A 15,753-nucleotide genomic window follows, 5' to 3' on the forward strand; every position below is an offset into this window, starting at 1 on the left:
GTAGGTGCCTTACAGTATTATTTTAATTTAATTTTAATTTAAATGTTTTCATTTTAATCAGGGTAGAGTTCTACGTGAGTCAAAGATATTTTGTATGACACTGACACAAAAAAGTTAAAAACTTGAACAGAACCTGGAACAATCAGGACTCTTTTTAAAAGACTTACAGTATTCTATTTGTTACAATTTCGGTTGAAGCAGAGGCAGAAGCAGGATCTAAAGTGCAGCAGTAATATTTAATAAACAGTCTCAAACTAAACAAAATAAACTCAGAACAAAAACCAGAACAACTTACACTTGCAACGTAAAATAACTGACCAAGAACAAGACAGAAGACAGGATATAAATAGACAGAACTAAAGAGACAAATTAACAAAACACACCAGAACTGAACTAACTAATTAATAAGTAACTATGGAAACAAACAGAAATGGGCAGAGGAAGACTAAACTGAACTAATAGACAGAACACAGACAAAGACAGAAATCAAAACAGACTAACAATGTAAAACTATTATTTTTAGATATATTTACACCAACATTTAAAATTATGGGGTTGGTAAGATAAAAAAAACAAGAAAAAGAAAGAAAGAAATGAATACTTTATTCAGCAACAATGCATTAAATCTGACTTTTTACATCGTTACAAAAATACTATGTCAAATAAATGCTGTTCTTTTGAACTCCTCAAAAAAATAATGTAAAAAATAAAGTAAAGTGATGCTGAAAATTCAGTTTTTACCATCACAGGAATAAATTACATTTTAAACTATATTAACATGGAAAACAGTTATTTTTGTATTTTGACCAAAAAATGCAGCCTATGTGAGCATAAGATAATTCTTTCAAAAATATTTTAAAATAAAAATATCTTACAGACCCCAAACTTTTGGACATACGTTATATATACATATAATATATCAAGTGGTTGTAACAATAATAAAATATCGAGAAATCCTCTAAATGGATGGGGGCAGCAGACACGCTCCTACCACCTAAACTGTGGCATCATTAATAACCTGCAGCTCACAATGAAAGCAGTTCAAATAAACAGGTGAAGAGGACACAGGTCAGGTCTGAGAGGCCAATGGGTTTGTGGGAGTGTGAGAGTGTGTGTGTGTGTGTGAGAGAGAGAGAGAGAGAGAGAGAGAGAGAGACATCAGGACTATCAGAGACTGGAGGTGGTTGAGAATGGACACATGCTGGCTGGACCACCTTGTTAAATGGCATCTAAAGCATCAACTGTGTAAATCTCAATACTGGATAAAAAATCACTATTAAATAACTATGTCCATTTTTCTGAAGTGTCAGTAACACAATAAAAAACCAAAACCATGTTCTCCGAATTTACATTGTTGATAAAATGCCGAAACCCCAGGTTTCAACATCAAATCACATAGTCTGACACTAAGTGCCTTTTCAACAGTTAAAATAAAAGCCACAAGACACTTATTTGCTGAAGCCTTCATTTTGATTAAGTGGTTGGCCCAATGGGACAGTGTCATATTTTGTTGTCGTGACAGCTCAGAGTCTTTGAGCAGCAGAACGGGTGGTGGATTGAGGCCAGCTGAATGATGAAGTGCACCACACAGACAGTTTTTGCTCACAGCGTCAATGAAATCTAAACCTGTCGAAGGCTTTGCTTATTGTACGTGCGCATGGTGTGGACAGACATGCCTTCTCTGATGCTCAACACTGAGAAATTAGGGCGAGGTGAGAGTCTGAGAGTATGGCTGCTTCAAAGATGAAATGTAAACATATACCTACCACACACAGACCTATCATACATCACAACACGTCACACACGAGGTCGCTGGAATAGATTGCTCAAAGACACTGATGGCACTGAATGGGGGCAAAAGCCTTTATTGCTTTAAAGACTTTTTAGTACCCTAGGTTTTTTATTTATTATATTTCTCTATATAATATGTATTGCTACAACCACTTGATATATTAAACACTACTATTCAAAAGTTTGGGGTTAATTTTTTTAAGAAATTCAGCAAAGATGCATTCAATTGATTAAAAGTGACTAAAGCCATTTATAAAGATTTATATCCCCCCCCCCCCCCCCCAAAAAAAAACTGTTGAACCTTCTATTCAAAGAATCCAATAAAAAAAAACAAGGTTTTATAATAATCATCATAATAATAATATTATAATAAGTGTTTCTAGAGCTGTAAAGCAGCATATTAGAATGATTTCTGAAGGATCATGTGACACTGATGACTGGAGGATTGTCTTTGCCATCACAGGAATAAATTATGTTCAAATATATAAAAAAACTGTTATTTTGAAATGTATTATTTCACAAGTTTACAGTTTTTACTTAATTTTTTATTTAAAAAATACAACATTGGTGAGCAAAAGCAATATATTTTGGAACAATAACATTTACATTTTTTTTAAATAATTTCTTACAGTTCAGGACGACTGAACTGAACAAGTGAAAGTAGAAAGGTAATGTGGTGAAAAAGAAACGGTGACCAGTGACAGCATCTAATACCTATAATACAAATTCTTTATGTAATCTAAAGATCATGATAGTAAAAAATAAAAAAATAATTATCAAGATACACTAAAAGGCTGCTTGCTCTTGTATTGACCGTTGTATTAACATTTCGATTATTTGATGTAAATTTTCTCTCTATTGGTGAAATGTATAAGGAAGGGATGGTATCATACAGAATACTTACAGCTTTGTGTCCAAATTCAGCACGAACCCTTGCTTATCAAACACTGTGAAGAGAAAGATGAAAATGAACATTAACTCAGAACATTATAAGCCAAACACAAAAAGAAATGTAAGTCCTCACTTGTTATGCCATCATCATGTCAAAATGCATCACTGGTGCATTTTTGTACCACTAAACATGTAAATAATAAATAACATTCAAATAGTTAGGTCATCATCTAAAGGATCTTAGTGTACGCAGAAGCAGCAGCAATATAAGATTAGACCAGCCAAAACATTCCACATTTCAACTGGGAAATTGTTAAAAAAGCAGCTCTCCACCTATGAGGGCTTCATAAGACCATAGGTGTCAATGAGGTGTCAATGATGCTAAGCCTTCAAAAAAGAAGAGAAAAAACAGAAGTGTGAGCAGGGGGAAATGAAAAAGCAGTAAACCAAAACTGCTGTGCATACTTAAGTATGCCTACTTCATTCCGTCTGGTCAATAGAAACAGTAACATCTTCAACTTTAAGCATGCTTAATGCGATAGCAAGAGCAGTGCCGCTAGAAACAAAAAAACATTTAACAAAAGACCAAATATTTACCAAGCAGACTGAAATAATGGGCTCAGTAAAAAGGACTGATGAACAGGTAAATGTGGAACAAAACATTAATTCAGCTGCTACATTCTCATTAGCAACAGTTGGTAGCATTCACAGCGTGAATAAGGCATCAGCGAGGACAGCATTGCTAGTCATATGGCACTAAGGCATGGGAAGGAGAGTTTGAGAACGCCTCTGATGCTCTCCAGACAGATGCTGCAGATTGGAGAGGAGGAACTGGTTAGAAAGTGACCACTTCTGAAAAGGAATTATTCACAATAGGCAATTCAGAGACAGACCCTCCGAGGGTGTTTTAACTGTGGAACCACAGCAAGCAAACTCTTAGATACCCGCCGGGGTCAGACATGAACCCTTTCAGATGGAGGCCCAAGTTTTTGATTACAATTTCACAGGGATGTAAAGTGGGTTGCAGAAATAAATAACACCAAAAACTGACAATCTAAGTATCTCTGGTATAGGTTTAGGCTGGTTTAGCAGTTTAAAACTGGCAGCCTGCAAATCACTGTGATTTATAATGCAAGTCTTTGCAAAATGAAGAGTGAAAACCCATTCATATTATAACAAACACATTCTGCTATAGTCATAAAGACATCATTCTAAGGTATGAAGGCTAAGATGTGGTTTTCATTCATAGTGTATTGTATGTTGGTGCACGTGTGTGCTGTTCTGTATGTATCCCAATGACAATATAATTACTGATGTATTAAACAAGATATGAAGTTGGTTATATTCTTTTATAGATTTAACTTGGTTTCATGTGTAATGCAAAAAAACGTTTAAAATAAAAAAGGAAATATCCCTATTAATCATTTACTTAACCAAAATATTATGTAGTTTTACTACAATGCTTTTCTAAAATGTCATGCAATCACAATTCCCACTTAAAAATAATACAATGAAAATAATCTGTGATGTCATTTTTTTTCTTTTTTTTTTCTTCTTTTTTTTCTTAAATATTTTTATTACGTTTCTCTTGGAGACTTAATCAGCAGCACTTCGATGTTTACTCAACACCCATCTCATTAAGTTCAAGTTCAACTCTGTAATGGAAAAAAAAAGACTGCACAAAGCACAATATTGACTGTAAATAAATGAGATTCACTTTTTGGTGGTTACGGCCCTGGTGCTCGGAGAAACATTTCTTAAAAGTTTAACAGGTCCTGATAATGACCCATGTACACTATCTTAAGACTCTTTCACACCAACTGTGACATACAAAATTTTGAATAGAAAGATTATTATGCAGCTAAGCAGGGATGAACTTTCTCTGACATTGTTTTTAATATCTGTTGAAAATTTTTTGTCTCACCTGGGGATAAAAACTCACCCAACCGAATCGAAGTCCGAATCCACTTTTGCTAGTTTAACGACAGGAAAAAGGGTCGTCCCTATTCTCTTAATGAGGAATGGGAGTGTTTTGGGCGTAACGTGCAATAAACCAATCAGAGTGTCATCTCCCATTCCCTTTGAAAGCCAGTTGCTCTCGTGCCATGGCGGATTCGCTATTTACATGGTGGAATTTGCAAGCGGAAAGACTGAACGTGTCTCCAGAGAGCACACGGATCTGCACGTGCGCGAGCTTAAAGCGGGGCAAGCAGACCATCTACAGGACAAGCCGGATTCCACCATATCTTTATCTACACAATACTAATCTTTTACATTGTAATCCTTTTATTTTTAATATTTGTCATCTTTGAGTGCTGCTGCCAATATTTGGCATCCCTGTGTGTGTAATAAATAGGCACATAGGCTATTACTAATGCGCCCTTTAAATAATAATTTAAAAAAACTGCGCCATTCAGACCAGACTTCAATCTTCGACACACAACAGACATTGACAGTTAAACAACTACTACTTTGACGCCTTCAAAAAGTTCATAAAGGGATCATAAAATCAAAATTAATTTAGCGGTTTAGTCTAAATTTTCTGAAAAGACACGATTGCTTTATATAATGAACAGATTGAATTTAGGCCATTCTTCTGTCATGTCAAACTGGTATAACAATTAATCTTGCTTATAGGCTTGTTATACTACCAGTTATGAGGTATTAAATTACGGTATGAAATTTTATATTGGATTAAAGGAGAAACATTATAAATGAAACATATACTTGACACAGTTGCTATATAAAAATCTTAACGAAGAGAATACACTTAAATAATGTATAGTTGTCGGTACACGTCACAGGGCCAGCGTTCTAAAAAACTAACTTTTATTTGAGAAAAAATATCTCTAATAGGTGTTATGCCACACATTTGAGCTTCCGCAAGAACCAAGGAGGTTCATTCTCGTGTTACGCAGCACGTTTGAGCTTCAGCAAGAACCAATGAGGTTCATTCTCGTGTTACGCAGCACGTTTGAGCTTCAGCAAGAACCAATGAGGTTTATTCTCGTGTTACGCAGCACGTTTGAGCTTCAGCAAGAACCAATGAGGTTTATTCTCATGTGTTACGCAGCACGTTTGAGCTTCCGCAAGAACCAATGAGGTTCATTCTCGTGTTACGCAGCACGTTTGAGCTTCAGCAAGAACCAAGGAGGTTTATTCTCATGTGTTACGCAGCACGTTTGAGCTTCCGCAAGAACCAATGAGGTTCATTCTCGTGTTACGCAGCACGTTTGAGCTTCCGCAAGAACCAAGGAGGTTCATTCTCGTGTTACGCAGCACGTTTGAGCTTCAGCAAGAACCAATGAGGTTCATTCTCGTGTTACGCAGCACGTTTGAGCTTCCGCAAGAACCAATGAGGTTTATTCTCGTGTTACGCAGCACGTTTGAGCTTCAGCAAGAACCAATGAGGTTTATTCTCATGTGTTACGCAGCACGTTTGAGCTTCCGCAAGAACCAATGAGGTTTATTCTCGTGTTACGCAGCACGTTTGAGCTTCAGCAAGAACCAATGAGGTTTATTCTCATGTGTTACGCAGCACGTTTGAGCTTCCGCAAGAACCAATGAGGTTCATTCTCGTGTTACGCAGCACGTTTGAGCTTCCGCAAGAACCAATGAGGTTTATTCTCGTGTTACGCAGCACGTTTGAGCTTCAGCAAGAACCAAGGAGGTTTATTCTCATGTGCTACGCAGCACGTTTGAGCTTCCGCAAGAACCAAGGAGGTTCATTCTCGTGTTACGGAGCACGTTTGAGCTTCAGCAAGAACCAATGAGGTTTATTCTCATGTGTTACGCAGCACGTTTGAGCTTCTGCAAGAACCAATGAGGTTTATTCTCGTGTTACGGAGCACGTTTGAGCTTCTGCAAGAACCAATGAGGTTTATTCTCATGTGTTACGCAGCACGTTTGAGCTTCAGCAAGAACCAATGAGGTTTATTCTCATGTGTTACGCAGCACGTTTGAGCTTCTGCAAGAACCAAGGAGGTTCATTCTCGTGTTACGGAGCACGTTTGAGCTTCAGCAAGAACCAATGAGGTTTATTCTCATGTGTTACACAGCACGTTTGAGCTTCTGCAAGAACCAATGAGGTTTATTCTCATGTGTTACGCAGCACGTTTGAGCTTCTGCAAGAACCAATGAGGTTTATTCTCGTGTTACGCAGCACGTTTGAGCTTCCGCAAGAACCAAGGAGGTTCATTCTCGTGTTACGGAGCACGTTTGAGCTTCAGCAAGAACCAATGAGGTTTATTCTCATGTGTTACGGAGCACGTTTGAGCTTCAGCAAGAACCAATGACGTTCATTCAAATTTTTGGGTGAACTACCCCTTTAAGGTACAGGTCAGGCACAAAGTGGGGCACCTTTCAGGTATTTGTCCTGGCTGGTGTGAGCTTTACTGTCATTCAGCACCACCTTTTTGTACTGTGCAAATTAATTAAATTATTTGTCGGTTTGTTTTTTGTTTTATCATATCGCATTTGGTGTGAAAGTGTCTTTTGTGAGTAATGTAGTGGAGGACATTCTCTCTGGACTACCAGGCCTCCCATATTAACTGCTAGGTTTCTCATGTTGACCAGAGTGCACTCTTTGCAGTAAGGCTGTACCTGAGCCTACTGTTCGTCCCACGGAGACAGGACCCTCGACCACCGGCTCTGAAACACAAGACCATCAATTAGGCCTCGTGGGTTCTGTCCTTGACACAATCTTCTGGAAACTTTGAGGTCACACTGAATGACCCTCAGGCCAAACCCACAATCACCAACCTATTTCAAACAGTACGAACTAGAAAGTTGCATTAGTTCCAGGAATTACATGAGGTTGAAAATTTCAGGATCCCCATCACCACAGTTTCCAGCTGATACCATTAGTGAAATTGATTATTAAAAAAAAGCTTTAAAAAAAAAGAAGCCCAGATGGATAAGGATGTTAGTTCCCAACGGAGAGCCCATTGATTATTTCACCAGTCCCCAATAATCGCCACAACAGAAGGAGCGGTAGAGTTTCTACCTTTGGTCACAGGCGATTTGACACTATTTTTAGTGACTTTATGGACTTTTACTGTGGCTGTCACATCTTTATCTGTGAAACAAAAGAATTAAAAATTAGCAGACCTGCTAAATATGTGCAAAGTCAAACAGCATATGATAATGAGGGTAAACATTATGAACATGCAGAAACCAAAAACACACATTAGCATACAGTGCCTTCAGAAAGTTTTCAGGTTTGATGCCACAGATCTTCTTTCAGAATGGACAAAACCAGCTTTGAAAACGATTACACTGAGTCTTGAACATTTAACACTATATCTCCACTGCGTCAAAGCAACATCTCATCTCACAATTAGGGGTGGGCGATATGACCATCTATCACGATAGGAGTAATTTTATTTCACGATAACGATATATCAAAATGTAGTTATTTTTGCTTTAAATAAGGTTTTTATAATCACAATTTTTGATACCATTTTCAATATCACAAAAAACTAATACTAAGTGAAAAAAACTCAAGCTTACTGAAGACAAGTGAACAGTCAGTGATCAAATAAGACAAAATAAATAAATTACAAGCAATAGGATAAAAAAAAAAACCCCACAATAGAACAAAGACACAAATGAAATAGACCTGAAAAAATTACCTGAAAAAATTCAAGCACCTAAATAAGAAATACTACATCAATTGTATACAAGTAATTAAATGTACAAAAAACACTGCATAGTCTTCACTGTGCAAATTAAATATAAATGTATTATTTTTAAAGTTAGAAAAGTGATTTAGCCAGGAGCAGTGAGTGATTATTTCTTTGTCTTTTGTTGTTTAAGATTAATGGCACAGACAGCAACAGGAATATTAGGCTGCTGCCACTTTAAGACCAGATGCACAGATCCAATATACTGTGACACATACACTTTCTCCACTGTTTACACTCACTTAAGAAATAAATGACTGTGTTCACGAGGATACTCGCAAAAACTGGACCGTTCAAACCCAATTAGGTGGCAAAAAGACCTCAGTTCAGTACTCGTGCACTCTATAAGCAGTGGCTTCATGTGGTTCATGAAGTGGCAAAGTTCATGACAGACAGACAGAGCTCAGAAACCATCTCTCAGACACATAATACCGAAATGAGTTCCCTACATTTCTCTTTCACTGCTTTTTGCGCTTAAATGATTTAAAATCATTTGTTTTTAAATTGCAATGTTCAAAATTGCATGCAAGCTTTTGTGCAGCACATCAATGTCACGCGAGTACGTATCCGCAATGGAGACGATAGTCCAAAATCTCTCCCGGTTGACAAATTTCTACCGGTTAATCGTGTCTACCAGTATATCGCCCACCCCAACTAACAATATTCACTAACATGGACCAATCAGCTGTAAGTTCAATGCTAGACATTTGCAACATTAAAATTAAAACAATCCTACATTTTTACGTTTTTGTGAGCCTATAAAACAAGTTATTTTAGAATAGTAAATATTACACCATTGCTACTACACTCTCAGAAAAAAAGGTACAAAAGCTGTCACTGTAGCGGGACTTTTTCAAAAGGTACACCTGTGTACCTAAAGAGTGCATATTAGTCCATCAAAGGTACATATTGGTACCAAAAGTGCACATATTAGTTCCAAAAGTGTACATATTAGTACCTAAATGGTACACATTAGAACCCTTTTGAAGGGTACTGGCCCAGTGACAGCTTTTGTACCTTTTTTTTCCTGAGAGTACGGAATAATTAGCTCAAAACAAAGCTGATTTAAATTAGGCCAGAAATCACATGCTAAGTTTGACATAATGGTAAGAAGATATTTAATAGCTTTTAGTTTATTTAAGGATAAACGTCATAGCAAAAATTAATAGTTGTAATTAAAATAATTATATTTCAGACGAACAAGAAAAATAAAGTGTAGCTCTACAGCTCGTCACTTTAGCTTACTTTAACCAGCTGAACTTTCAATGCAGACAAGCTCCATTGATTATTATGGGATCTTTTTAGTTTGGATGCATTATGAGGCTCGTGTCCGGTGTAGAGTAGATAAAGTGTAATAGCTCTGCTATGAACCTGGATCTGGGCGAGTTCAGACTCTCTAAAGCTCAATAACATTCGATTTATAAGGAACATTTGTATTAAAAAAAAAAGAAAAAAGTTTTTGCCCTCTCTTTGTCATTTATCATCAAAATAGGGTTGCGTTTCCTTCCTTTGTACCATTTTCAGAGCCATTTATTGTGATTTGTCTTTACAATGTGTCCTGAAGTGCCTTTCATAACAGGGGTGAGGTTAAAAAAAAAACATCCCAGGTTCACAAAATTTTCCAAAATAAACTGGGCGCAGCTGTCGAAATGTGCCGTTTATAATTAGTCTAACTTTTTCCACAGAGGTTCAAGATACCAAAGTCAGCGAAGGCAAACATGAATTGAACAAACTGAGAACAACTTGCTTGCTGAACACTAAATAATCTCGGAGACTGTACATGAGGAGAGGAATAAATGAAGAAACCTGCCAAATCCATTTCCTCAGCTGTGTTTCTGAGAGCCAATAAGAAACTATTAATCAATAAAACTTCAAAATAATTGCAGCAACCAAATAGTTATTTGCCTCATCATCGGTCTATAGCACAGCTCTTTTCCATATGAAATGAAAACACTTTATTCTGTCTTATCAAGTAGAACATCAATCATATTTACACTATTTACACATTTCAGGCCCTTTTGCAGATCAGGAACACGGGGACCATTCTGACTTGTCTGCACCAGGACCGAGCCGTATTCCAACAGCATGCTAAAGTACTTCAGTGTTAGTGCAGCACATGATAAACATCATGCTGCGGTGGTGAGTGTGTGTGTGTGTGTGTGTGTGTGTATGGACTGAAGCCGCCTTTCCACCATCTTCAAAATGTAACATTTGATTGTCGCATTTCGCCCCCTAGTGGCAGTTGCATGGAACTTACAAATCATTTGTGAACAAGCCTTTATCCTCCGCTTATTCAAAATGAATGAATAATAAATATATTAATATATCCACACAAAACAAACGACCAAAAAAAAGGTTTTCTAGAGCTACATAATGCAAATAATTACTTCAAATATAAATGTTTATTGCAGCCATTTTGCAAAAATGCAAAAAAAAAAAGAAAAAAAAGGGAAATTCTCACTTTGGTTTTTTACTAATCTTAGGCCTGGTTTCACAGAAAGGGCTTAGATTAAGCCAGGATTAGTTCTTAGTTCAATTAGTACATTTGAGTAGCTTTTATAAATGTTCTTGTTTGTTTGTTTATTACATTTTTAACACCATGTTAGCATAGTAGGCTCTTTACATGGCAAACACAAGGCCAATATCACAATCCATAGAATTTTTATTATTATATAAAACATTTCAACTTGACATAAGATAGAAAATCTAAAATCCATTCGGGGGATACTTTCAGAAATATTCCTATGTAAACATGTTTCTGAATAAAAAGCGTTTTCTAGCAGTATCATAAAAATGACAGTCCAACAGAATATGTTCAACAGTCAAACGAGAGACAAAGGAGGACAAAAACTCCGCCTATCAATAGAAACCCATGTGCGAGTCTTGAGTGACCCAGTCAGCACTTAGTAATGGAAATTTCGACAATTATGGGGTGACAAGACCTTGAGTCAGAGGCAATTAAAAAGTTCCGTTCTTGACCCTTCTCAATATTTTCCAGAACCAGGAGTAGTGTTCGAGACTCAGCTGTGAAGACAGATCCTTGGTCTGGAATTCAAATGCCATATTATTGATCTCCTATCACTGCTGCTGCTGATACGCAGTTATCTGTCTATAAATGTTCTTTTGAAGAAAATAAAAAAACATATTGAGACAAAACAATGGCACAGACATAAGTTGTTTTCAGTTAAAACAACCCAAACATTCTTTTTAGTCTGGGACTAGGCTTAAGCCTTGTCTGTGAAACCAGGGGTTATTATTTGAACATGCAGTCTGGTGGTTGCATGCGTTCTAGCAGCAAATACACATACGGTTGGTATAATAAACCATCATCACCCAGCAGCGGCCTCTGTGAATCTGACCCGTAGTGTGGTGCTCTCCCTCCCTCTAGTGGCCAAGGAAAGATTGCAAATTGAAGTACCTTATTTGGGATCCATCTGATGAAAAATAGAGTATTCCAATGGAAGACCATCAAGAATCTGCCTTATAACATTAATATCTCTGTAACCTTTCATTGGGCAAGCACAAAGTCTGTTTCTTAATTCCATGTCAACCATGTCACAATGTCAAGGTTGTTTGAATGTTGCCAGTAAACATTTAATATAACAGTAAGTGCTTGTGCTTAATGTTTAAATGGAAATGTTGCAAACAACTAGTTGACTAGATATTGTAAAGCGCCAGTGACAAGAGCTGTTGGCTCGGGACCCAGTTTCAAGTCCTTCATGTCCTGACCTGTGGCTGGTTGCATAAACTGCTAAGACTAGACTTACAAGTTCGTCATCACATTTCTTCCTTTAAGACTGTTCAGAACTGTTTTAAGTCAGTTACATAAAAAAAAAAAAACGTAGATTGGTCTAATTTGATACTAAAAAGTAAGCCTGTTTCACCCTTGACTAACCGGTAGTTGGTCATACTAGTACTTAAGACAGTCTTACCATAATGACTATGTTTATGCAACTGGTCCAAGATCTCATTCACCTTACTGTCTCTCAACTTTCCTGATTCTGGACCTATAAATAAAGGTTGAAACAAACCCATTAAAAAATAAATAAATAAACCCTTCTGAAACATTTGCTTGGTGGGCTCTTTAATATTGTATTAACAGTCCTGGATTTAAGGAAATATCTATGTCCTCTCTCGATGTATAAAAAGTAAATGGAACTGATCACCACCCAGTGTTATTTCCAAAATAATTTTTTAACATATGTTTGCACAGTTTTTGTGAAAAACATGCCTACAAAAAGTATAAAGGTACAGAGGTAATGGGGGATTACAATGTCATAACTTCAAACCAACATCAGTTTGCACTACAAACTTTATAACGTTTCATAATTTTTTTATGACACACAGCATGTCCTCTTCAGCCTAAACAAACAAGGAGCCTCTAGATAACAGAACTGAATTCACTCATTTCATAAGGAATATTGGTTTCATGCAAAATGTCATATTTTCCAATCAGGGCCGTTTAAACGATACCCTTTTCAGCTAAAAATTTCTATAAAAAACGCGCTGAATTAAAGTGACAGCGCATGTTTCATGGTCAAAATGAACACAGATTGACATGAAAATATAATAATCTCACCATAAATGCATTTAATTAAATAAAATGTAGTAATCTCACCATAAATGTATTTAATTAAATACTACTATTTTTCACAGTCATCTTTTTACAAAAGACATCTTTTCCTTAAAGCAAGGAAAACTACAATTTACCTCAACAAGGCGACATAATGAACAGCACTCGTCTCATTCGTGGAGGTGGAAAAACAAGTTCTTTGTGACATGCAAGATTTATTGTATTAAAATTTAAATGCAAAAGAAAAGGCATGAGAGTCGGCTGTTTTTGTCAATTTTAAGTTTTAATTAAAAATGTTTGCGATTTTAATATAAGTACATGGTTAAAAATGTTACCACTTGCTTGAGCAACTTAATATATAAATCTATATAGAAGTAGCCTAATGCATTGAATAATACGTTGTTTAAATTGTGTTTAAACGTGAATACGTCTATTAAAGAGTGTAGGCTATATGTGTACAAAGAGAATCGCAATGCTGACAAAACTTTTTGTTTAATAAAAGTTGCTGATAACTTCTGGATTTGAAATAAAAAATAGTGAGTAGGCCTATGTGTTTGTGGTACAGCCGTGGATCAGTTACGCACTGCAAACGCATCATATGTGAAAGCACTATAGCGTGTGCTGCTCCTGCACTGCATAACGGAGTATATGTGAAACGGGCGTAAGTCGTTTGTCATGGTTGTAAAAAAACAATGAAGTAATCAATAAATTATCGGGGAGGGTCATGCCTAACTAACTAAAAACTAACTTTCTAAGACTAAGAAAAAACTATGTTCAATTTGTGGAAAGAGGTTCAATTAGGAGGTCACACAGCCTCAATCAGAAGTTCTGGAAGCTCATAATTCATGTACAGTAAAGTCTGAAGAGACTCAGCCAGTCAGCTGAGTTTGTGGCAAACCCATACAGTGCTTTTAAATTGTTGTCTTTCAATGCATTAGATAATTCATACTCATAAAGTAGAGCTGAAATGTACGGAAGCGTATTGCATTCACTTGAGAAAAAAAAATCTACTCTGTTTTTCTGAATTAACGAGTTAATTATCTCAGAATTACGAGATAATTTTTCATGAATAAAAAGTTTTTGCTCTGTTTTTCTGAATTAATGACTTAATTATCTCAGAATTATGAGATAATTTTTCATATTTTTTTTTATTCTGTTTTTCTGAATTAACGAGTTAATTATCTCAGAATTACGAGATAATTTTTCATGAATAAAAGTTTTTACTCTGTTTTTCTGAATTATTGAGTTAATTATCTCAGAATTCTGAGATAATTAAGTCATTAATTCAGAAAAACTGAAAAAAAAAATTTTTATGAAAAATTATCTCATAATTCTGAGATAATTAAGTCATTAATTCAGAAAAACAGAGCAAATATTTTTATTTCAAGAAAAAATTCTCTCATAATTTTGAGATAATTAAGTCATTAATTCAGAAAAACAGAGCAAAAACTTTTTATTCATGAAAAATTATCTCGGAATTCTGAGATAATTAACTCGTTAATTCAGAAAAACAGAGCAAAAACTTTTTTTTTTCATGAAAAATTATCTCGTAATTCTGAGATAATTAACTCATTAATTCAGAAAAACAGAGTAGATTTTTTTTCCTCAAGTGAATGCAATACGCTTCCGTAGAAATGAGATTCATTATAAGATTATTAGTCAAAACATTTCAAAATGCAGCTACAGACTATTTTTCCAGTCATGAATTTTGTCATTGATGATTTCCATAAAATATTTTGCAAAAATCTCATCTAGTCTCATTCTCGTGAACCCAATCTCGTGTCTCATCCAACGCATTCTCATCCTTGGGCGTCATATACTGACGCTTTTGACATTTCGTCTACATCGAACGCACATGGCACCCTTTTAGCGTCAATATGAGACGCACAGAGCTTTGTTCGGTGATGGGTAGGTTTAGGTCTAGTGTAGGGATAGGGTTAGACCGCTAGGAGGCGCCTTCTGGCCCATTTCTATCTGCGTCTCATATTGACGCTAAAGGGTGCCATGTGCGTTCGATGTAGACGAAATGTCAAAAGCGTCAATATATGACGCCCGTCACACCCCTAATAGTAATAACAGTAAATTATGCATAATTACATGCAATTAACCCTCAACCAAAACCTAATCCAACCCTAACCCTTTAGTAAGTACATGCTGTAAATTATTATTACTCAGTACTTACATATATAATTACACTGTAACAATGACACCTTAAAATAAAGTGTAACCAAAATAATCAAATTAATTAAACACTTTTAAATAGACTGCAGCCATTACCATTTTGTCAGAACCACTAAATTAAATGTTATTTTGTTTGCTTGTCTGTTCAGAATTGTGGGAGAATCAGGATCTCATTTTAAAATTTCTCAATTTATCCAGAATGGTGCAGCTAAGTTCTCATGAGAGCGCAGAATTCAGTGAGCTTGCAGTTTAGAGATTGACAGCTGTAGCGATTATAAATGGATAAAAATCTAATATTTAGTCAAGCAAATTCCTACCACACCTGTTAACCATATAACTGAAAAGGAGGATATCTGAGAATCTTGCAATTTTCCAAATGCTTGCCCTACGGTCAAATGAAGCCCGGGTTATCACTGACTAATACTAAAAATATTTAAACATCTTTGTGTTAACAAAAAAAATATAATAAAAAAATACAATAAAATATAAATCATACTGAAAAAATACAAAAACGAAACAAAAGTTAGGAATATTGCCTTGAAGTTGAAGCACTAAAACTATTAACTGAAAATAAATATAAACTAAAAATAAATTAAAGAATATATTTTTAATAACATAAAATGACAAAAGTAC

General features: G+C 35.8%; 1 protein-coding gene across 4 annotated transcripts in view; it reads right to left on the reverse strand.

The window, feature by feature from the left end:
* Positions 1-15,753, reverse strand: part of st3gal3b (ST3 beta-galactoside alpha-2,3-sialyltransferase 3b) — a 64,518-nt gene that overhangs the window by 39,224 nt on the left and 9,541 nt on the right. The window contains exons 3-6 of one of the 4 annotated variants that reach the window (XM_082172178.1): positions 12,299-12,373; positions 7,688-7,759; positions 7,285-7,332; positions 2,696-2,738 (exon numbers count right to left, since the gene is read on the reverse strand). In XM_082172178.1, the coding sequence (XP_082028304.1) occupies positions 2,696-2,738; positions 7,285-7,332; positions 7,688-7,759; positions 12,299-12,373 (238 nt within the window). The remainder of the gene's footprint in view (positions 1-2,695; positions 2,739-7,284; positions 7,333-7,687; positions 7,760-12,298; positions 12,374-15,753) is intronic. The other 3 variants (XM_082172179.1, XM_082172180.1, XM_082172181.1) reach the window with 3 other exon arrangements.

Source organism: Leuciscus leuciscus (assembly GCF_965113295.1).
Source record: "Leuciscus leuciscus genome assembly, chromosome: 6".
Taxonomy (NCBI): domain Eukaryota; kingdom Metazoa; phylum Chordata; class Actinopteri; order Cypriniformes; family Leuciscidae; genus Leuciscus; species Leuciscus leuciscus.